The sequence below is a fragment of the Cantharellus anzutake genome (assembly GCF_015039405.1).
Source record: "Cantharellus anzutake strain C23 chromosome Unknown EI90scaffold_24, whole genome shotgun sequence".
Lineage (NCBI taxonomy): Eukaryota > Fungi > Basidiomycota > Agaricomycetes > Cantharellales > Hydnaceae > Cantharellus > Cantharellus anzutake.
The window spans coordinates 572,086-594,745 of record NW_024066974.1 but is presented as its reverse complement, the minus strand read 5'-3'; the positions used below and the strand labels follow the sequence as shown (position 1 = coordinate 594,745).

At 49.4% G+C, this 22,660-nt stretch overlaps 6 protein-coding genes across 6 annotated transcripts; 3 read left to right on the top strand and 3 right to left on the bottom strand.

Moving 5' to 3' along the window:
• Positions 1 to 6: 6 nt before the first annotated feature.
• EI90DRAFT_3123823 (uncharacterized protein) lies at positions 7 to 1,839 on the top strand (the record flags this gene model as incomplete). Its single annotated transcript, XM_039063647.1, has 5 exons — positions 7 to 467; positions 528 to 627; positions 702 to 926; positions 1,003 to 1,065; positions 1,177 to 1,839. 5 exons carry the CDS (start codon positions 7 to 9, stop codon positions 1,837 to 1,839), a joined length of 1,512 nt encoding a protein of 503 aa, XP_038915906.1.
• Positions 1,840 to 2,693: 854 nt separating this feature from the next.
• On the bottom strand, positions 2,694 to 3,923 carry EI90DRAFT_3123822 (uncharacterized protein; the record flags this gene model as incomplete). The annotated part of the gene is made up of 2 exons (XM_039063646.1): positions 2,694 to 3,472; positions 3,536 to 3,923. 2 exons carry the CDS (start codon positions 3,921 to 3,923, stop codon positions 2,694 to 2,696), a joined length of 1,167 nt encoding a protein of 388 aa, XP_038915905.1.
• A 568-nt stretch (positions 3,924 to 4,491) lies between these two features.
• EI90DRAFT_2996209 (cysteine synthase) lies at positions 4,492 to 6,303 on the bottom strand. Its single transcript, XM_039056211.1, has 8 exons — positions 6,042 to 6,303; positions 5,846 to 5,980; positions 5,671 to 5,778; positions 5,559 to 5,616; positions 5,150 to 5,503; positions 4,878 to 5,069; positions 4,780 to 4,819; positions 4,492 to 4,683 (listed from the first exon to the last, which is right to left on the bottom strand). The coding sequence occupies exons 1-8, from the start codon at positions 6,141 to 6,143 to the stop codon at positions 4,593 to 4,595; spliced, it is 1,080 nt and encodes a 359-aa protein (XP_038915904.1). The 5' UTR covers positions 6,144 to 6,303; the 3' UTR covers positions 4,492 to 4,592.
• A 165-nt stretch (positions 6,304 to 6,468) lies between these two features.
• Positions 6,469 to 7,547, top strand: EI90DRAFT_3145662 (CPS1 protein; the record flags this gene model as incomplete). Its single annotated transcript, XM_039065322.1, has 7 exons — positions 6,469 to 6,496; positions 6,552 to 6,574; positions 6,647 to 6,689; positions 6,748 to 6,798; positions 6,895 to 7,146; positions 7,225 to 7,300; positions 7,472 to 7,547. 7 exons carry the CDS (start codon positions 6,469 to 6,471, stop codon positions 7,545 to 7,547), a joined length of 549 nt encoding a protein of 182 aa, XP_038915903.1.
• Positions 7,548 to 12,199: 4,652 nt separating this feature from the next.
• On the bottom strand, positions 12,200 to 12,802 carry EI90DRAFT_3058485 (uncharacterized protein). The gene is made up of 3 exons (XM_039060367.1): positions 12,686 to 12,802; positions 12,566 to 12,616; positions 12,200 to 12,501 (listed from the first exon to the last, which is right to left on the bottom strand). The coding sequence occupies exons 1-3, from the start codon at positions 12,766 to 12,768 to the stop codon at positions 12,270 to 12,272; spliced, it is 366 nt and encodes a 121-aa protein (XP_038915902.1). The 5' UTR covers positions 12,769 to 12,802; the 3' UTR covers positions 12,200 to 12,269.
• Positions 12,803 to 14,023: 1,221 nt separating this feature from the next.
• Positions 14,024 to 17,821, top strand: EI90DRAFT_3154731 (uncharacterized protein). Its single transcript, XM_039065947.1, has 4 exons — positions 14,024 to 15,108; positions 15,330 to 15,440; positions 15,558 to 15,964; positions 16,019 to 17,821. The coding sequence occupies exons 1-4, from the start codon at positions 14,222 to 14,224 to the stop codon at positions 17,410 to 17,412; spliced, it is 2,799 nt and encodes a 932-aa protein (XP_038915901.1). The 5' UTR covers positions 14,024 to 14,221; the 3' UTR covers positions 17,413 to 17,821.
• Positions 17,822 to 22,660: the final 4,839 nt, after the last annotated feature.

Here is a 22,660-nt window from a genome sequence, read left to right as displayed (position 1 = left end):
ACTCGCATGGCGTCCTCTGGGTACCGTACAACTTCTTCTTCCACCCCCTTACCAGCCCTTGGAAGGGGTCCGCCGCCACCGCCGATCAGGATCGCGCCAGGCCACGTAGGCACTCCTTCCGGGACAGATAGAGCACAGCACCAGCACGGCTCAGCGACATCCAACCAGTCGCCCACCACCCTTTTGTATGAACTCCCTCCTTCAACGTCCCCACGTCCCCCACCATTGTTGTCCGCCAAGAATCGATCGCGATCACCTCCTTACCCTTCCTCTCGCGTTGACACTGCTCGCCGAACGAGCCTGGGCACCGTGCTGCATCCCCGCCAAGACAACAACAATGCATCATTCGACACTCCTAGCCCGGTGTCCAAACTCCAAAATTCTAAACTTCGCCAGACGTCCTTGAATGATTATTTGGAGCCTAGACAGGAGGACTTGGATGCATTCGTTGATCTTTGTCGGAAATGGTGATTCACATCTCGGTACATGAAGCGTGTACGGATATTGAACAGAGATTTTTCCCCCAGGTACTACGATCAGGATGACCTTTCCGGAAGATTGATGTCCCAGACACTCGCCAACACGGCGCCTGCCCATCGTGCGACCTATACTAGGCTTCAAGCTTCAGTGCGATCCTCATTTCACACGGACCAATCCATACGGCGAATCTCAGAATTCCGAGCTCTTCTCTCCTCGACCAGCCTGGGAATTCCCTAACTCTCGCCGCTCGTGCTTCACCAAGCGGCCCGCTGGCAAAGAGAGAAAGACATGAGAGGGTAGAGAAATTTATTCAATCGCACTGCGTTTCGGGTGTGCCAGGCACCCACCCTTTCTTTGAAGGTCTTTACGGCATCTTAAGGCTTCAAACTCTCCCAGAAACCCTGGGCGGTGCCGGCGGGAAAATCATCCAATGGGAAATTGACGACGTAAGTTAATAAATATGCTTTCACTCGTTCGTGTTTTCTTGTGGACGTCAATTGTCTGATGGTAAATTGTCTACAGGCTATATTCATTGAAACCGCTGGGAAGGAATTCACCCACGACGCTGTTGATATCCTTAAAGGGGTGAGAATCATGCTCTTCAATCCCACATACCACCTGTCGGGTTGCAATTTTCGCAAAGGATTTCCAACTACTTGACCGAATACTGTTTATTTATTCTTTCCTCTTTTCTAGGTGCTCGGCTTCAGCGAATCACTGAATGAATCATCACCCTCATTGGCAAGTTTTGATTTGTCGAGGGGTCCACCTATTCCGGAAGATGAGAGCGCCACACTCGTTGGCTCTTCGGAGCTTTCCACATCGCCTGGGACACATACTGCCATTGCTTCACGCGGTAGAGCACCTTCCAATCCTTTTCTCGATCCAAGCAGATCAAATCAATCCAGCCTTAACGCACAGCTAGACGAGCCAACATCCCCAACTGGCTTAGACACACCGCTCGTGCCCCCTCCGATGCCCCCTCAGGCTTCGTCCATGCGTGCCAGTCCGAGTGGCATGACTGTGCAGTCCTTCAATTCAATCTCTATGCTAAATGATCCTCAGCTCCGTACATGGACTTTCCCTCCGCTCGAGAATCCTGAGCTTCACAGCTTTATGAAACTTTTCCCTAGATTCATTGTGCAGCGCAGCACGGGTCGGTTCCCGACGACTAGTATGAGTGGGCGACAGAAGGGATCGGAGAGAACGATGGAGGAAGGTCTAGAAAGAGGAAGGGTGGGCGTTGACATTAAAGTTGGTACCGGTCAAATGTGGGTGAGTGCCATGCCGAGAGAGGATGGGTGGCAAGGTGGTTTCTGGGACCGGTTCTTGCAGTGGTTCAAGAATCTTTTTGGGTGAACTTCTTGAGTTTCGCTAGTGCGCGAAACGAAACAACGGACGACCGAATTGGTGTGGAAAATGATGCGTTTTAGTCTTGAGCTGGTATTCTTGCTATGTCATTCGCAATCATTTGACATCATACGTTATGTTGCCGTCTTTCATTTTTCGTCATACCCCTCCTTCATTGGAAAAACAAGTTCATTTGGTTATTTCGTTCTTTTTCCCCATCGGCAGTGGACCTTTTGATGAATATCCTCGATGTATACCCTATACTATACTTGTTCCTTCAGTTCTCTCTTTGGGGCATGTTTTCCATCATCGCTTTGCGCCGCCCTTCATTCATTTTCAGCCTTATTCTTGTCGGATATGTCACTCTTTTGCGCAACAATTCCACGTATGACTTGCACGCAATGATGCTCCACACGCAGCAATCTCGGCACATCAACAACAGGGCCATTGGAACCCGAAGGGCGGAGATGAAAATCTTGTAATAATAATTCTTCTCTGGAATTACACATGTTTGTCGCAAGCAGACGTGAGAAGGGTTAGATATGGGACCAACATGGATATCATGATAAGAGCGTGAGGCCAGTGAGGGATTACATGTGAGCAGAACTAGTGATGCGTAAGAAGAATAAATGAGGTCGACAGGCTGGTTCCTACTGATATGGGAAATGGGAGGCGACGAAGGGAATGGGAACAATCAGCCAGCAGAGTTAATCAGACGAGAAGGCGGTCTAGAAAATTACGGCGGACTATGCTTTATGTTATGAACAACGGAGAAACCGAAACTTCAGCGATACGTGACAAGAAGGCATTATGAAAAATCTGGAGGGTTCGTCGTCATGGTACTTGGCAGTTCAATCTCCAATTCACCAAACAGAACTTGCACGGAGCAGTAAGACCGGGTCATTAGGAATATGGTGCATAAGTGAATAAGTCCGGATTAAAGAGTTGTGGTCCATCTGCGAACGAGAAGCCGCGTTTGAGGCTAATGTCAAAACCCACGTCGAAGGATGCCTTTCTTTATCTTGAACCCGTAACGCTACGAATTCATCATCTTTTTCGAGTCCCACAAACACAGTCTGGTCAACCAGCCAGTCAATACGCCTAATTCCATCAACCACGTCTCGCGGACGAGATGTGAGCGACCGAGCAACAAGAGAAGTTGAGGATTCAGGTAACGAATCTGATGATGCACCGTATGTAAATGTGGGTGGGGCGATTTTTGCCGCAGATGCACAGTTGGAACGGCAGGCAGCTGCGACTTCAAGACGCTTTTCATCAGTTGTTGCCCAGTACTCACTCTCCTGAACAAACCTCCACAACTCCTCATGAAGCTGAGTGAGGAGGTTATCCAGCACTAGATAGGGCGACCCAGTTACGTGAATGCACCAAGGGAAATGACGGGATATTATCCAAATGGAGTCAACAGGAGGAGAGAACAATCCGGCGTTGCGCAGGGTTTGAGGCAGCAGCGTACTGGTTGGTTGAAATTGGTGAGGGTAAGAGGCAGACAATGTAGGAGTAGCACGATGAAGTATGGCACGATAAGGCACGTCGCGAAGGTCGTAGGTGAGACGATCATTACCGGAGCCGGTTAGTACTGTCAAAGGCCACCCCACCCTTCTTGGGTCTGCTTTGTCGCCTCCTGTGCGCGTTTCATCCTGTCGTCAATTTGCGCGAACGATGAAAGTCGCCTCTTGAATCGCACCTTTCTTACCACCACCCTTCTGACTTTGGGTGTTCTGATTGTGTTTATTACTCTTATCATCCCCCTCGAGTTGGTCAGCTTGATTCTGACTTTGCTTTTGCTTCTGATCTCCTCCACCTCCCTTCTTCTCATTTTGTGGCGCATTCCCCGAGCTTATCGGATTTGGGCAGGAGTTATAAACATTGACATTCATTGGTCGATTAGAATCATGCCAGGGTGGAGCCTGAGGGGAATAAGGAAACGCGGCAGTGTGGGGTGCATGTTGGTAGGGATACGGATTCGGGTACCATGGGGCTGGTGCAGCTGCGCGGGATTGTGGATAAGGATAGGGGATCCCATGCTCTGGCATATTTCCATAGTGGTAATGAAGTGGAATATTCACATCCATACCGACGAATGTGAGAGAAAGTCACAGGACGAATTATTCAAGTTGAATATTCCCACACGCAGTCACGGCCCTCCACGTGGCCGCACTTGAGCCACCAAATGAAGCAAAAATGTTGCGTCCGGACACGTCACGGGCGCTCCTGCCTTAGGGGCCCCTACGCCAAATGTCGATAGGGACGATCTCCAGCAAATTCATCAAGATAAGTCGCTTAGGGTGCAAGTGTTAATATGACCAAAAGGGTCCAAGATTGTCACAAGGGGTTGCTGAGCAGGCTAGTGCGGATCACACCGTGCTTTATGTAAGCGAAGGGTTCGTTTAGTCATACATAATCGCATCAGGCCCCCCGCGCAAGCAGCAAAGGATAAACAATAATGTCCACATGGGCTCTTGAGCGCTTTTTGCAACAGTATCGAAGCAACTCTTAACAAAAACGACAGTGAATGGCGTACAGAACTGCCTGTTTTTCCTATTACCACAATAATGAAGAATTGATTCCACAGGCATGGAAAGGAAGGTGGGTTCTGACCGGAAATACAAATGCAGAATGGCCGCGCTGATAATGCGTGTTGCGGATTATTCTGATGGTCCGGCATAGCATCAAGGGGACCATACGCTTGCGGCATGCCATGGATTGCGCTAGACCATAGATAGAGTGCTTGCCCACATATATCAAGGAAGTACAACGTATTTTCGCAAGTGGTCAGGAATATTCAGACTTTTGGATTCCAACCATTTCCGAGAAAACAGACGGGTTTGATATCTGAAATAAGACAATCAGATTACTGCCCACAAGAATGTCCCCTGGTGGAAGGGCAATGGCCATAACGGCAAGTATGCCGGTAGTGCCTGAACTTACCTATATGCTCCATCACATAGGACGGTGACCACGGTTCTGCCTGAAGGGGAATTTGGACAATCAGGTCAAGGGTATCGAATATTACCGCAATTACGAACCTGGGCCTAGCTTTCTCGCTAGCTCGTAAGCGGCGACAACGTTTAATGCTGTGCTTGCACCAACATAAAGACCTTCCTCGTCAAGCAGTCTGTACACCATCTCTATTGACTTTTCATCAGGAATCGTCATCGAGCCCGATAAGTTCCCTATCTCTGTCGCAAGATTTTGGGTGACACGCCCTTGGCCGATCCCTCAACACGAGTAGAAGATGGGCACCAGATTTTGGAGGTCAGCTGAGAGATGAATGAAACAAACGATACGCGATCCGCACCTTCAGTTATGGAACTACCCGAACGCTCCATGAGCTTGCCACCTGAATTCATGTAGCTATCTAACACACTTCCTGGAGGATCAGCCAGCCAGCTTTCGACCTTTTTGCCTTCTTTGGCAGACACCTCACGCAGGAATCTGCCAACGCCAGCTAAAGTTCCTCCTGTCCCTGTTGCGCAGATGAACGCGTGGACAGTTCCCTTTGTCTGAGCCCAGATTTCAGGGCCAGTCGTTTCATAATGGGCACGGGCGTTAGCAATATTATCGAATTGATCCGTCCAAACAGCATTTGAAATGGATTCCGCATATCGTTTGGCCTGGTGATTGTAATTTTCTGGATTCTCGTACGCGACGGCTATAACCGACCACCTGAGCCAAAGCACATGAAGGGTTCGAGTGGCTTCCCTGACCTGGTACTGGGCGAACATCTGCGCCCAACATCTGCAGCAGATCTATTTTTTCTTGGCTCTTCCAAGGCCAAATTGAGTTACGGAGATCGTGGCTGATGGGAGCGCATCATACCTGCGTGTTGGGCATGTATATAACACATTTGTAACCCTTTGAGCGACATACATGTGCCAAACCGATTCCGGTGTTGCCAGCCGTGCCTTCTACCACTGTTCCACCTGGCTTCAGCCTGCCCGACCCCATATGGTAAGAAAAACGATGTAATTTAAGAAAGCAGAGGAAAGGGGACCTGCCTGCCCTTCTCCTCAGCGTCCTTAACGACGTAGAGCGCCGCGCGATCTTTCACACTCCCGCCTGGATTCTGAAATTCAGCCTTGCCCAATATGGTGCATCCCGTTTCCTCAGAGAGCCTCTTCAGTTTTATCTAGTGCGCAATCTAGGTGTCGCAACAGCCCTTTTTGCGAAGCTCAGCAGACATCACAAACCAATGGCGTGTTTCCTATTGCACCAATAAAGCCGTCTACATGGCTGTTGGTAGCAAACCCTCTCCAAAGAACAGAAACTTTCTTTAAGACTATCCTGTTCATAGGAGCATCCCCAGCAGTTTAGCGTCTCCAGCTGTCGATGTCGAATCGGTTATGGCAGCCGGGTGCAAAATAAAATCGGTACGGCGAACTGTGTGGCTATCCGATCACGTGTCGCAATCATTCAACATCCTCGAATTTGCCTCGTTGCTGTTTTCTTCATCTCTTGCTTACTTTCTCTTAACCCAATTAACCCATTTTGCCTTCTACTTGGGGCTTAGGGTCCCCGACGCCTTAGCTGAAGACAGCTTCAGATAAATTCGCCCTTTCACTCCTTTCAGGCCTCAGACAGTAACACGAAAACACAAAATCGGAATTCGCGACTATCATGGGCGCTAATCTGTCGAAGGCCCTTGGTACGTCTCTATGCATGCTTCGGGAACGTTTGGAACTGAAACCGCCTTCCTACAGCCAAGATATTTGGAAACAAGGAGGTATGCAATGGCTCCACCAAGATTGATGAAAATGCATCATCACACACGTAACAAACTTGTCCATGCATATAGATGAGGCTTTTGATGCTTGGACTGGATGCGGCTGGGAAGACGAGTACGCACACGATTTGAGCTGACCCGTAACTTGACTCACCACACGTGCTCATTTTCAGCAATTTTGTACAAGCTGAAGCTCAATCAGTCTGTGACAACCATACCGACTGGTGCGTGTACTTCCTTTACGCATGGAAAACATGGGTCATAAGAGGTTTATCCCCGTGCTGCTCGCACGCAACGATATCTGTCGTTGCCTAAATTAGTTGGGTTCAACGTCGAAACAGTGACATATAAGAACGTCAAATTCAACGTATGGGACGTCGGTGGCCAGGATAAAATTCGACCGCTGTGGCGTCACTATTACACTGGCACGCAGGGTCTCGTGTTCGTTGTTGACAGTCAAGATCGCGAAAGAATCGAGGAGGCGAAACAAGAACTTCACCGTATATTGGCTGACAGAGAGATGAAGGATTGTTTGCTTCTTGTTTTTGCTAACAAGCAGGACTTGCCTGGGGGTAGGTCAAAGTTGTCTTCGCGTTTACGGCGTGACTTATCAAGATATGATCATGACGTTGTGGTGGCTTTGTGATTAGCCATGTCGCCAGCGGAAGTCACCGAGAAGCTTGGCCTGCACCGTATGCGAGATCGTTCATGGTACGTTCATCCTAGGTAAGTCGTCGATCAACGCGCGCCGAAGCTGCTCTGATCAAGATGCGGCAAATCTATGTCTAATTTCTCGTCTACCAATTGTCTTCCATACAACACGCCGTCAACTCATGCCTGACAACAAACACTTGCTTCTGCACTCGATTTGTAATTGGACTCATGTTCATTACTCAGCTGCGCAACTACTGGAGAGGGATTGTTCGAGGGATTGCAGTGGCTATCGCAGAACGTAAAGAAACGGCAGCAGTAAAGCCGCCCACTCGGGCTCGGCCATATCCCAGACGGGCTCAACTCCACATGACCCTCTGGACTTGCCCCCGCGCGCGATCCTCCAGTTATACCGCCGGTTGTGGAAATGCGGCGCCCCTACAACCGTCTTTATCGAATCAGCACCTACCATCCTAAACCCGCTTCTATTTCGGCTGAGCTCCGCATCTCGCTTCTCTTCATCTTAATTATTCTCTTCCTCTTTCCATTTCTCCTTCGTATACCATTCCTGTGGACAGTCTGGTTCAAATCATCGATATTTAGGGGTTGAATGGAATGGCTCAGTGGTTTGCGCTGTTTTCTTGATCTAGCATTCTTTAGAATCCACATCTTTGGTGCGCTCAATACTACTTGACCTTCTCTCGTTCCGATTTCCGCGATTCAGATTTACTGGTCTACCAAAGAAGTGAAAATGACTTACCAAACTCCTCGGGGAAATGCCAGCGGGAGGCATGCACATTGAGATTTCTCGTACCTGACCTGTCTCTGAAGCTTTCGTGCCATGTACCGCGCAAAACGCTTCATGTGCCTTTCCGCCACCCAAACAGTCACGAAAATGCGCTGCGGTCATATCACCAGAACCAGCAAAGCTTCTGATCGATCACCATGAACTCGCTTTCGAGGGGTGGTTTTCATGATGGTGACATTAGATGTGTCTCTGTTTGTTCTTCCTGTTGATGCACCAATGCAGAAGAGATGACGCGCGGCATCCAAGCGTTCGAACTAGCTGTGAGGGGCATTGAACATCATGCCCGAGGCCACGCTGAGTTCGAGTATATAAAATAATACGGATGTTCAACTTTTAGCCAAAGAAGAACCAACTGCTTGATAATTGATCCCAATGCGCATATGCGTCAAATATTTAATCGACGGCCCGATAGAAGCAGATAAAGAACTTGATACTTCGAGATGCAGGTCCCCATGGTCACGTTCAACTCCCTACAGCTGTCATTACTATGGTCTATGTAGCTTCTAATTGTGAACTAGGACGATACTCCTGCACGGTAAGACGAACCACTAGATCGAAGGGTCTCGCTGTCTCCTTTTACAAAATTGCATGCTCCTGCATTGTCCATTCTATCATGCATCGGCATACCACTCTCCGATCTTAGCCAGAAGAGTCACTATTTTGTCACGAGCTCGGATGAACTTACGGTGGGTTGGGGGGGGGCACTACGGAATAGAGCAAGCCCGCAATCATTTCAAACAATCATCCATTCAGCCAGCGGCCATACCACGCCGTGGGCGTCTAATTTACACAGCAATTTATTCATTGAGAATCCCCTCATGTACAGATCCATAATTGGACTAGGGTTAACTAAGGCCCTGATCGATTTTCATGATTACAATTCTAAAGTTTTACTATGGTTCAAACCTTGAGGGATTAACGGGTTTGGGCGCAGGCACTGACTACATACATAACCAGATGGAAAAACCATGTTACTTGCGACATGATGCAAGTGAGTCATTATCTGCTGTCTTTGGTTTGATACGCCGTAAGCGAGTCTGCGAACAAGTGCTTTAATTCCCGGAAGAACGTACGATGATTCGGCGTTAGCCATCCAATTCAATTTTCGATTGAAACGGTTGTGGTGGCGATCGTACAAGCATTGCATCGAGGGGGGAGATAGGAAATGAGTTCATTTGGGACGGATCCACCACAGCAAAATTGGGGCGCTTACCTTGCGGCTTCGGAAATCAGAGAAAGCAAGATGGCAAGGGGTTCATCTGCGCGTCATTTCAGGAGAATTTGTGATATTTCATTTGTTCAGCAATCAACAACTTTTATTTTGAACGCCTATCTGTAGCATTGGGTGCGCACAAAGTTGGTAGTTGGGCACCAGTATGCACAAGGAATCAGTGGTCCTCAGGCTTGGATCTCCATTTCGTAATCAACTACTACATATTCGGATCAGGATTTGCGCAGTCCGTTCTAAGGGAGTTGCAGATTCTGGAGAAACCTGAGTTGTTTGGCGGTACCTTGCTACACTTGGACAACCTATTACACAGTGCTCAAGTATGCATCATGTGCATGCTTTGCATTAGACAACCTAGGCTATCAACCGGTGTCCTTCCCAAGATGGTCTCCCTCCGAATCCACGGGCCCCGGCTATGTAGTCCGCTCTCACGAGAGGGCCCATACGTCATACGCAGACTATTCTTGCGCCGTTAACTTCAATCGAGCGGAGGACAGATTTTGGAGCGGGTTAACAACTCCGAGGAAGATACACACGGCAGTCGCACCCCCCAAAGCTGACATCATTGCAAAGTTGAACTTCGTAGAAGCACCACTCTTAAGATATATCCAGCTTAGAAGTTGGTAGCTCTCGAGTTCTTCTCATTCTCGGAATGAAAGCCAGACAAGCGCCCACGGATATGGTGCAGATATCGCTCTTTGGCTTGAAGGGGAACCCAGGTTTTTCCACGCTCATTCCAAGCCCATGCAAGTCCATGACCGGGTTGCAAAACTCTGTAGAATCCGGCAGTTGGGATCCAAACAGCAAAGAGCCCAGAGCAAGCAAGTGGTGAGAATGCGGCGTCTGATTCATATTGCACTTGGGAGTTTTCGGTATGACTAAGGGCGCTCAATCGCAAGATCACGGTGAAATCTGACTTTGTTGCACTTGGGATTGCAACAACATCACCAATATAATTCGGACAACTCCGCTACTCGTCAAGCCTTGTTGTCTCACATGACTCCTTGACTCCTTAGACAAGGGAATTCGTTAATTCGCCGACTCCTCGTTTCTTAGATTGAGCATGCGTAACACAAATTCCAGCGTATGGAAGTCAACGTCAGCTCGCTCTTTCTCAAATCGGATTGCATAGGCTGCATGTGCATAATATCCCAAATTAATCGGTGATTAAGTACTTGGACTCGAAAAAAAAGCGCCCCGTTCACTGATCAGTCACTGAAAGTGTCTGAAAGGCTCGATTCTCCCTCGTTTTCCGATCTCAGCCAGTCATCGACCGGACTCTTCCCCCATAAACTCCTTAAACACGAGAAATGCATATAGTCAACAACAAACTCTGTCTGCGCATCCCGGATGATTGCTCGGGGCCGTCTCCGTAATTATAATACCGTATGAAGCCCCGGTCATGACCCTGATGACTACATTTTACGCGGTGACAAGATCCAGATACGAGGCGAGATGTATGTCTTTTCTGTCCGGTTTTCTAGACTGAGTCTCTCTTGTGCTCCAATCGCCCTATCCATTGAAGCGTCTTCAAGGCAACCACGGGGCCTGAAATGATGCCAGAGTTGCTTAGCAGCCCGGTTGAATCCGAGACGATAGGCGAACTAGGCGAACTCTCTTTAATGATGTCGATAATTCAAACTGAATACATAGGCTGTTTAAGAGGGGTGGCCTTCCTTTTCAATACAAGGAGGCCTAGTGTCACCAAATAAACAACAAATCTTGACGTTCCCACTGTAGACACACGCGTACGGCTCCGCGTGCATTTGAAAGCGTTCGGGGGGTTAGATAATCAGATGATTTGTTCACTATTTAATAAAGTCTGGGTATATCATACCGCTCCTTGCTCGTCGGCGGTGCTAACATTGCGACCAGCGGTGAACTTTCTGGGGTCACTCTTTCTCCTCTTACCTTGTCTCTTGAATTCGCGCTAGTTCGGCCTCTCAACAATGCGCCCTTTAAGGAAAAGGCAGTGTCCGCTCATCCTCCACGCCTGTGGGCGGTGAATAACGATAGTGCCAGTCTTAGTCGCCCGGATGTTTGATCGATCACCGCGGAGGGTGATTTAGCCGGTTCCTGCCTCCTGGTACCAGGCCTTGAGAACTCAAATGATGATATCACCACACGACGCATGGTCGATACTTGCAGTCTCTACATGTCTAAGAGGGCAGCTTGCGGAGCAAGAGCAAGAATCAAATAATTGGCGCTAGGTTCCAGTATCAATTCCTCGATTGTGCGCGCGACGTAGACGCTTGCCTGGTACTAGCGCTCAGCCCGGGGAGTTGGTCCCGTTGGGCAGTAGAATGTGTGGCGTGATAAATGAGCGATCATCGTGTAATGGAAATGAAAAGGGGCGCCGTTTTCTCAAAGTTCGTCATAAAGATGAATGAACGGCGGGGTCACTTTTGTTGGGTGATGAGAAGCCAGGCTGCCGCCAGGGCGATTGATGCGGAAATTAGGGCCCTGGAACGTGAATTCAGGGTTCGTTTTAGAGTCCGCTAGGGGGACGACTGCTTAGTAAGAAACTTTCGGTTATGATGGTACTTATGGCTTGGTCAGTGCTCAAAGGGAGATCCATCAGCGCAGTTCCGAAAGTGCCTAATCCAGCTTCGTCATGGAGGGTCTTTTTGGGGTTACGAGCCGAGCGGCACCCGACATACATGCACGCGTACGTACGTGCGGAGGGCACGCAGCGGCAGACATCCACAATAGAGAACCTAAATGCGAGCAAAGACACCGGGAAAACGTATCATTGCACAAAGTGTGGCTCAAGTTTATCCAGATCTGCGTGGAATGCACGCACACACGCGCGGCGTTCCCAAGAGGATTTATAGTTGAAGCAAAGATTTTGGGTCACCGAGGTTGAGTACCCACTATTTCGCTTCACAACATAAACGAAGCTTATACTCACGATCACACTGCATGCACCCGATAGCTACGAAAAGTGGTTATCATTCTGTCTGACATGTGTTTATAGCGGCTTTTGCTCCTTCAATCTGATTATCAGGTCAAACATCCATATCCGATAAACCATGGAGTTGGGATTGAATGTGAAAGGAGTCGTGATACATTAGTACACTGGGGAGGTCATGCCAAAGTGGGGGTAGAGGGGGTGTGATGCGAACATCCATTAATCCAGTAAGGATTGCATTTCTAATACTGCAGCATGGGGTTTTACGTCCATGACGTATGCTGATGCATTTGCGCAAACGAGCACTAGAATGGCCTATCATACCTTGGGTCAGTTAGTCTATTATCGTGGATATGGGAGAATCTTATCATTGAATGAAATGTGGACTCAAAGGTAGGAGGAGGAACGGGCCGAGGATGGTGTCTAACCGCGAAGTGCCAGGAGGTGAGTGACAAAATGCTTTGCCGCAAACGCTGCACCATTAGAGCATGGACCTCAGACGAGACAACGTAGAGAACAAAAGCGGTGTTTCTTGCAAGGCCGAACAGACACGCACAGACGAGACAAAAGTTGCGATCCAATAATGAAAAGCACATGCCTGGCCACCGGTGTCCGCTGCCCCGGAACGGTTCGGTGCATGGGGATGATGCACCTATGTGCTAAAACGTGCCCTTCTATTGCTTTTCCAACTATCGCCTCGTTGAGTATGCCAATTACGGGCGTTCGTAAAGGAGCCCGAAGATAACGTTGTTTGGCTATGGTTGAATCCAGATCGGGCTATCAGCATAGTAATTCGGCCCAGCCCATCCGTGCCAACTCCAGGACTTGTTCATGAGGGGTAAAGAGAAGGGTTTAGCAGACGGCCATCAACAAGCATGCAGTTAGGTGGGTCACGATCAAGCATCAGTGCCCATGCACAAGCGGACGAGTACTAGCTGGTCATCAAAACGACTGAACTTGCGAAGGTTGCTGGAGCATAGTAATAGTTGCCAATCCAGACCTGTATTGAATAGTTCGGTAGCAGGATCCGGAAGACCCATTGGTATGGTCGACTGGGGACTTGATGCTTGTTCATGCAAACATCTCTTCTGAGGAAGATGGCGGGTCGCAGTTTAGAAGCAGGAGAGTTGAGGGACCCCTATCGGGCGTGATCGGCTCGTCCTCCTGGTTTAACCCTTGTACCACCAACCCATGCAGAATGGCTCGCTTGCGCGAGGCATATCAGCGCGGGCTGCTGACGGACTATAGTAGTACTGTTAGCTCAATCCCTGCCATCGGCCGTTCTAGGGCGACTTATACGCAACTTGGTAACGCAACTGGGCTGATTATCATAGCCGTCGCGAAGAGCATTATACATAACATGCAAAAGAATTGAGAATTTTAGATCTGTTGTATGTGTAATCGCTACTGTTCTTCGGCAATCTATCGTCCAGAAAATGTTTGAGATGTGAGCTGCATAATTGGAGCGTGATCCCGAAGTCCGTGAGGTAGTTCAAGGAGGAGGAAGTGGGATGTGATAACGGGAAATACACGAAAGGCGCATGCAGAACCCCAAAGGTGTTCTTGCCGTCTTGGGGAGATGGGCTGGACGGTACTCGGCGGAGGGCAACGGACCAGCATCAATTTGAGGGCGAAGAGAGGGATTTCTGGATCGCCATGATGTAAACATTTAGCTTGAATTTTGAGGTATATTTTCGAGTATACATAGCAGGTGAGCTCCTGCCGTTAACTCATAATTGGAAAATTGGTCATTATTTTTTTTTTAAAAAACCAATTCATTATCTTCAGAGGGAAAAAGGCATAAATGACGGACCTTTTATTTTTTACAGTTGCCTTATGAGTAGCTACGATAACTGGACGCCCTGGATGCCGGTTTTGATTTTTTGCTGAATTACAATTTTTTGTGTCCGGCGATATCCTTCTTAACTATAGAGCCAACGGAGGGATTGGCCATAAAGCTCGACTGCTCATCGTCCGACTGTCATCTCTCAGCCCTCCGCGTCCCGAAACAACAAACAAACGCGTAAAAGCTCTTATTCCCTTGCCAAGATGATGGCTACGCCGGAACACCACCATTGGCAACCTCCTGCCTCCGCTCTCTTCCAGGACCGTCGTCCTGACGAGGCGTCTGGCGCGCGCGGACACGGCGACTGGGACTTCTCAGAGCTCCTACAGTCTGCTATCGACCCTCGTACGATGCCTGCGGGAGGATTTGCACATCTGTCGAGCGCGAACGGCCATGCCAATCACACCCCATCTTCATCCTCAACCTTCAACAGTGCCAACCCCGCCGGTGGCTCAGATAGCAACTCGGACTACGAGCACTCACCGACGGTGCCGATCCAGTACAATAGCCATTCGCATCCTCGCACCGGTAACGGTGACTATGTTGAACACTCTTACGACTTGTTCAACTCGACACCCAACTCTTTCGGCCCAGGCAGAAGCTACCATAGTGCGGACTCTTCGTCCTCGGTCGCCCTTTCTCCTGCTACACGCCCAAGCGAGGTCTTTTATTCATCATCATATTCGTCCACCTCGTCAACAGCTTCATCCCGTTCGCCACCATACGATGTTGTGAGTCCACTCAGCTCCGTACCCGAAGACTCTGCGTTGGGGAGCGCTTCGGGTACTATCTCGCCTGGTGCCCTTGCCTCTTCGGGACGATATCCACCCGGGTCCACGTTTTCTAACCTCCTTGTGGATCGTCAGGCGCCTTCATCGTTCGGTTCTACCTCTGCAGCTCGCGTTCCACGCACTCATAACTCGGACTCGTTACATTATTCTTTCAACAACGACCCATCAAGTTCGTCCTCAAGCGTGCCTCGCCAGTTTGATTCCTCATACGGATCATCTTTGGAATTCGGACGAAGGATGTCCATGGGCAACGAACTATATTTGCGCGGCGACATCAATATGTCTTCCACCGCTGCTGCGTAAGTCACTCGCTTCATCAGCCCATCTTCTGCTTCCGTGCCCTATCCAGACTTTGTCGCGCCTCTTCATTCTTCCTTTTTGCTATTGCAAATCGGAGTCAGCTCTCCTTATGTCATCATCACTCCTCAATGTTCCGATTCCCTTCCGTGTTTCGGATGGAATGGCCGTGACTGATCGTTTATTTTTTACTTTTTTTTTTTTTTTGGCTTATCTCCGACAGGCCCTTCCTCAATCAATACATCCACGCTCCCAACCGCCTGGCAGTTGGTGAACAGACGGTCATTGTCATGTCCAGTCGTGTTGCCCAAAAGAGTTACGGTAATGAGAAGCGGTGAGTCAATGATCCAATTTATTTTCCACGGGTTATCGTTTGGGACCCTGCTTCATTCAAATTTTGCCCTTCATTCATTCTGGCCGAGACTTGGTCTTACGCGTCGCTTGTTGATAGATTCCTTTGCCCGCCGCCAACCGCGGTCCTGCTCGGGCAAAACTGGTGGATGGATGGGGGTCGCCCAGTTTCGACCCAGGTGACCGTTTCCATAAGTGGTGAGACCAATGTCTCAGATGGAACACTTGAGTGGTCCACCCCCCAAGGCAAACCCATCGACCATAGTGAGGAATACGCGTCTGCTGAGGAAAATGGCTCGGCAAGGATAGGGAGATGCGTTGGCAAGCAGCTATATATCTCTGACGTCGACGAGAGGAAGAAACGCGTCGAGGCTTTGGTTAAGATCAGTGTTACAGCCCAACACAGTGATCGTTTTGAGGAACACAATCTCGGGACGTTCACGAGCCGCCCTATAAAGGTTATCAGCAAGCCGAGCAAGAAGAGACAAAGTGCAAAGAATTTGGAGTGTAGGTTTTCTTGGTTTTTTTTTTTGGGCGCGTAGCTCATTTTTTTAGCTTCAGTGTGCATTAATCATGGTTCGACTGTGTCTTTGTTCCATCGATTGCGTTCTCAGACGGTGTCAACCAAGTACTTGTGCGTTTCAGGTTCCGGGGCCTCCTTCAAGGGTTCCGATGGGGCGCCTCTTCCTGGCCTTGATTCGCGTCAGCGGACGTCTGCGCCTTCTTTCGTCGCCAAAACGGCCTGTTGGGACATGTTTATCGTTTACATCGTGGACGTTACAAAGCCCAGCTCTGGGCCGGACTCCATTGTCCCTCCACCCTTCAACCCTGATTACCCCCCTCCTCCGCCTAATGCTATCCCTTGCTCCCCTGAAAATTCGTCGACACCGATATACTACAACCAGACGGTCGTCCTCCAGTGCCTCACTTCTGGTGTCGTCTCGCCAGTTCTTATTATCCGGAAGGTCGACCGAGCGACCGTTGTCACCGGCGGCGGGCTTGCCGACTCTGCCAAGGGTGTACCCGATAATTTCTGTCTTCCTGGCGAAGTATGTGGTGATCCCGTCTCACAATTGCACAAGATCGCATTCGAAGTATACGAACCTGGGATCGGTGCTTCAGAGAACGGCGGGCCGGGATTCTCTGGTGCTTTCTTGAGTTGTATGGGGGAGAAAGTAAATACCTATCGTCCCGTGGATGTCAGGCAGTGGAATGGAAGTGGGAGTGCCTCCCCTGAACGCAGCGTTTCGGGGTCGCCGATCGCAGCGAATTCGGCCATCACCTCAAAAGCTGGATCACCCGATCCATATTTCCCTCCTCCGCACATGCAAAACATTGGTCCAGATTCCTTCGACTTCATGACCGATGGTGGCCGTGCTCGTCGTAAGAGGAGCTCAGTTAGTGGGCCCTCGACACCAACGGGAGCCGTGAAGAACGGGGGAGCGAGTCGCAATGGACGCAGAAGGATGGATTCTGTCTCCTCCGTTTCCTCTCGCAATTCAGGTGATTCGTGTGTATCCGGTGCTCTTTGGAGCATCGATATTGGAGAGACTGCTGTATGGACCATCGTTGGGACGGATCAAGTTCGATATAACTTCTTTGTTCCTCCTTCGATCTCCGAGAGTTCATCCTCTCTTCTCCACCATTCGCATTCTTCCTCTGTTTTGCACATTCCTCCAAACCCTATCACCCCTGCCATGGCTGTGCATAAGTACGTCTCCTCCGACGGCGCCGGCGTCCTCTCGTTGCATGGAGAGAACTTTTCGAAATCGGATCCCCCACATGTCTTCTTTGGTTCAGAGCAGTCACAGCATGTTGAGGTTCGCTCGTCGGAGCTGCTCATTTGCAGACCGCCGCCGTCCCTGGTAGGAGCTGAAGCCAATGGGATGAGAAGACCCGTTGTCCTTGTCCGAAGCGATGGAGTGCTGTTCCCAACTGGGGTCATGTACCCATGATGTGAAATCGGAAGATCCTCCTGTCCCTTTGCCATCTTGGTTTCCTTTCTTTACTTCATGCCTCGTTGCTCCCGCATTTTCGTTCGTCTTATTTTGGTCTTGGTCTAATTATTTCGTGCTGTTACTGGCGCGCCCTCACAATCTTTCCAAAAGTCGTTAGGGACAGCTCTGCGAGACTAGTACCTCGTCTTCTATTCCCCGTCCCAGTTTAATTATTCACGTTCGACTTGTAGAAGTTTTTTCATTCATTTATTCTGCTCCAGTCTTCGCCTCCGTCTGCTATTCTGCCCTCTTCGATTTTCCATATGCTTACAACTTGTGTATCTTTAGCAATGCGTTCCGTGCTAGATTATCCTCTCCATTATTGGAGGCCAAAAGTAACAATGAAATACGCATTCACGCACATTCTAACAGGACAGGGTGATTATGGAGTTGTGCCGAGTCCGGAGTGGGGTTCGGATAGGCTCAACTTGAACTCATACTTCAGTCTTCCGGGTCCGCTGCGAATCATTTGAGAAACAAGGGCTCGTTCGCTGGCGTGATGGCAACCTGCAAGTGAATTGAGACATAACTGTGCAATGATGTGAGGCTCCTGTTTTCTCTGTATCACCCAATTATTATCTTGATGTGTGTAAAGGCATCAGGGGAGACCGCTAACCTCGGATCACTTACTACAGGAAACCAAAAAAAGAAAATATGATTATTGCGAGATGGATGAAACTAACCAACCCAACCCAACTGCCCCCAACGACAGGCCGCATTGTAACGAGATCGGGGCAGAGTTCGATCACTCCAGACGATGAATTTCGGCAGCTGGCGAGTTACGCCCATGGACCAAGGGTTTTTGAGTCTTAAAATAACTGCAATTTCATTCATGCGCTTCTAGAGTCCACTCAACACTCCTGGCTTATGATCTTTGCTGATTCAGGAGGGTTTCTCGCCGGATCTTGCCTGGGGATGACCTGGGGTTGGCGAATCAAACGCTACGAGGAATGATGGAAATTACCGTTCCACTGGCATAACTCAACCGTTAGTAGCACAGTTGCAAGAGCAGCCCTTAAGTGAATGCAGCTACTTACTTGGATGTGCAGTGCGGCGTGCAACAAAGGCCTGCGTTCGTTCCGTTGTCCGACACATTACCAATTCTAAGATTTATCATTAAGATAACGTTTAATAGGAGCTAAGGGTTCGCGTGCGCACTGTCAAATACATGGCACACATATTTTCGGAGATTTCCTGAAAATAGCCTCGGAAGGAGTGACCCCGAAAGCCAGGCCTCTTGTTCGAAATTCTCGAATAAGTGGGACTTGGTATGGTAGTAGTGATTTTCCAATGGATCAGGCTAGGCAAAGTAGATCGACTTCGCGCAAAATCGGTGTGTCTAGGCCACATGCTTGAGGATGATGTTTTCACAGTTGCCACGCGAAATGGGCGCGCCTCGATATCTCTTGGGCGCCTATCGTATTCAGATTGCATCGGCTCGAGCCGATTCGGTTAGGCTGCCAAACGGGAAGACAGGACAAGGGTATCCAAAATTGCTATGCGGGGTTAGTGGTCCCCCCCATTCGGGATGCTATATGTCACTAGAAATTGTGGGGGTGGCAACTCTGGACACTCAAGCGGGTCCAGCAGCTCCGAGGCATCAAGAATTGAGAGGCGAACAAGGGATTCAACATGCCGCGGCATGAAGCGCAGGTAGGCCCCAGAAAACACGATCAATAACAATAAAAGCAACGCATTCATGGATGGCACTTACCATGTATGGCTGTCCTGGTGCACGTGCCAAGTGTATAAACAGCAGCATGAAAACGAAGAGAGCAACAACTCAGATGCACTAATGAAAACAACTTGCACGCGCGGCCTGGTCAAGCGAGAGATAAGACAGGATACTCGTTTGAGGGGCTAGTTGACTTGCAATTTTTTTGGGAAGTTATCCACAACAAACTAGGGATTTAGTCATCGCGGGCGATCATTGCAGATTCGGAGTGTCGATACGGTCGGCGGAAGCGACGGAATACCTGACGCCTGTGAAAGGTATCCTCAATGCATCCACGCCCCGTACTTCCATGTTGTGCAGTTCGTGGTGCAAGTTCATACTTGCCACAAAAATGCGGGTGCCCCACGAAGGCCCTGTGGCCAGACAGACCATACATTTGATGTGTCAAAAAGACATGATAAATAAATAGGCAGAGGCCGACCTAGCTCAGCCAATGGTGGGGGACAAAGCCCGAGCCTGGGCAATCGGAATGGTATAGAAGACGGGAAGATTAAACGTTTCCCTCGTCTCGGGAACCAGAATGAAGTCCGCATATAGGTGGGAAGCCAATCAAGATGCTCTTTCGACGTCATGGCGCTATATGTAATCCCGGGCTACACCCGGTCTGAATTGGTCGGAAGGGTGGTCCGACTGCGCAATATAGCTGGGAAGAGGTGGCTTCAACATTTGTTATTAGACACTCTGGTTATCTTGGTGTTGAAAGTTCGGAGACGTCCGGAAATCACCGGATTGCTTCATGCCTGCGTTAGAAGAGAATTTGCCCGAAATTCCAAGATATATGAGGTTCACAGGCCCCTCCATTTCCCCTCCTGGAAGCGTATCCGATACTAGTGCCGTGCTGCAATGATGCCACGTAGAGGAGGTCGTTCCATTCAGCACGTATTGATAGCACCTAACAAGTTAATGCATGGGCCACCCGCTACTTCACTGCACAGAAGTGTAGCCAAGTTCCAGGATAATGGTAAGGGGACAATTCGGCAGTTGTGCACAAACTAATGACACTTGGAGAATGAATGTGCCTCGTGTCCAAGACGCACTAGCCCATCAATACTAGGGGACTGGGGTCGTCCGTTCCCCGAATCAATTCGGCCCAGAACAAAGTCGCCCGTGCAAAGAGATGGGGCTGCATAACATTTCCGCGTATTTGCAAGTTTGATGGGGACAAATTCCTTAACTGAGACGCATCACAAGCCATAGAACACCCTAGGGTAGGCCGAGGGGTAGTTCGTTAAGTTTCGCCCAGGGAAAGTGGCCGCCGAATCCGCAACCACGTACTGGCCCGATTATACAGCATGATGCAACCGAGCAGGACGACACAAGTTTCACGAATCGTACAGTGGAATAGCCTCGGTTGGAAGTTACCGACAGAAAAGCGACCTCTACGAGACCTCAACCCTCATGATAGGGCCTCCCCAAATCTCCTGTGGAACTAATCACACAAGAAACCATTCAACGCGTTCGCATCCTCAACTCGGCCCCCGATTAGTGACAAGCCGAATCGTTGAAAAGGCAAACACAGCGGTCTGAGTATGAACAACGATCCGAGTCCCCCGACATTTCTTGTGGACCTTGGCACAAAATTCGAACCAATACAATAGCTGAAAGTCGCGATAAGTAAATATGGCATTGACCAATTGGAGCGTGGCAGCCCACTAGCCACAAGGGTCTTTCAAAACACCCCAAGCAACCGAAGTATATGTGCTACCTTGACTGGGGCATTGCACCCCAGCAAAGCGACCATGGGAATGGCTCCCAGAATACCCATGATACGACAGCATGCAGTCTGCAAGTCGCAATCCAGCACATTTGTCCGAACACAGAAAACTTCTTCTACACGAACTGCCGAACGCAGCCAAAATATATCGGTACCGGGTTTCGACCATGCATTCAAACGTTCGTCAGAGCACAAAGAGAGGTCGTATTCCTCGTTAGGAACTATGACCACGACACCCATCAAGTAAGGTCACATCAAGTAGGGTCACAGCAGCCAAGAAACTGTTCTGAATGATGTGAATGATTGGATGAATGACAAGTTGCTTGGCCATATGGATGTATTTCGGTCAACTCCGCGCGGCTGCACGGCGTGACTGCACAAGGTCCAGCAGTGTTGGAGTGCTAAGGAATGGGCCCTAGCACGAGCACGTCATCGCTCGAGGGAATTGAAGGACGCAGAGTTGATGAAAATCGCTATCAGGACTTCATTGTTTCGCGTGACCTCTCATATTGGTTACTCCCAATTGCACTCAGAGGAAGATTTTGCATCTGAGGCTACAACCCATCTTCCGTTATTTAATATTTAATTCTTTGGACCTTGATTCTGGTGTTCAAGTTGGAGGGGGGTAGACACTACTAGGCAGATCGGCACTTGCGTTTTTGGTTGGCCCCGTCGCGTCCCTTCCTATGCATAAGGATCTATGCTGCTCCTCACCACTTCGGACCTTGCGGCTGTCGCCCAGCACGCTTCGGCTAATGTGGCCATGTTTGGTCGCGAGTCCAGTTGTGCTCTGGCACCACTGCAAGGAACTGTTACGGCATCATCGCCCAGGCACTCATTATGTCTATCTTTTATGGCCATACCCATCCATTAAAGACCCTATAGTTCAAGGCTTCTACTATGTAGTAATGTGGATTCTCCGCCGAGGTACCCTTTTATTAGTGGCAGTCCAGGCTCCTGCAATTCCAATATCAGATACCACATGGCAGTGAGGGTTGATTGCTCAGTAAACTCGGCAAGTAAGCCCCTATCTTCACCACTTATGGATGCCCTATTCATCACTATCGGTAATGAAAAATTGGTGCAATTCAGGGAACCTCCCTGCATGCTCAATTTCGTGACTCGCCGGGTGGTTTTCGTCGCTAGACCGTTATCGCAGTCTTTATCGAAATGAACGTACGTTGATACTACGTACTGAACCACAAAGGATTCGTCCCAGCTAATATTTGCAATGTTGGGCGTATACGTTGTTGCTAAGTGCTACGTAGCTAATTCTCCCCAACGTGATCCAGGCACTTGGATTCGACGAACATGGGGATGCTATACGACCAGACATGAGGTTTTGTTCGTTCTTCGAGCCCAGCCGTGCTGAGTTCGGAGGCGAAGTGGATTGCAGATCCTGCGGGTGTCTCCATCACCTTGCTCACCCACCCTTTATCTCCGCGCCCGGTGTCGCTATGCTACGTATCCTTTCGTGCTTTTCATTATCAAGCTGGGGGCACCCTTAATCTCGTATCACAAATTAACGTCTCGAGGCTTCATCCTTGAACGTTGTCTGACCGATCCACCCCAGGGAATCGATTGTGAAGGTCGAGAACCACAACATCACAGTACAGCAGCTGCAACGACCTGTTTTGGCATCTGCGAACTTCCAGTCTTGGTCCCATGTGTTCGGTAAAGTCGTCCATGTTCCGTCCATGGGACGGTGAGTATCAAAGCGACGCCCTTAGGGGGCACTCTGTACGTAATGTGTTTTC

Coding starts and splice junctions, on each gene's coding strand:
- EI90DRAFT_2996209 (XM_039056211.1), bottom strand. CDS start 6,143: ATGAACAGGATAGTCTTAAAGAAAGTTTCTGTTCTTTGGAGAGGGTTT. Junction 5,504..5,558: donor AGATGTTCGCCCAGTACCAG/GTCAGGGAAGCC, acceptor GGTCGGTTATAG/CCGTCGCGTACGAGAATCCA. Junction 4,684..4,779: donor CTATGTGATGGAGCATATAG/GTAAGTTCAGGC, acceptor GTCTTATTTCAG/ATATCAAACCCGTCTGTTTT.
- EI90DRAFT_3058485 (XM_039060367.1), bottom strand. CDS start 12,768: ATGTGCTTTTCATTATTGGATCGCAACTTTTGTCTCGTCTGTGCGTGT. Junction 12,617..12,685: donor AGAAACACCGCTTTTGTTCT/CTACGTTGTCTC, acceptor TTTGTCACTCAC/CTCCTGGCACTTCGCGGTTA. Junction 12,502..12,565: donor CGGCCCGTTCCTCCTCCTAC/CTTTGAGTCCAC, acceptor AGACTAACTGAC/CCAAGGTATGATAGGCCATT.
- EI90DRAFT_3154731 (XM_039065947.1), top strand. CDS start 14,222: ATGATGGCTACGCCGGAACACCACCATTGGCAACCTCCTGCCTCCGCT. Junction 15,109..15,329: donor ATGTCTTCCACCGCTGCTGC/GTAAGTCACTCG, acceptor TATCTCCGACAG/GCCCTTCCTCAATCAATACA. Junction 15,965..16,018: donor AAGTGCAAAGAATTTGGAGT/GTAGGTTTTCTT, acceptor TTTTAGCTTCAG/TGTGCATTAATCATGGTTCG.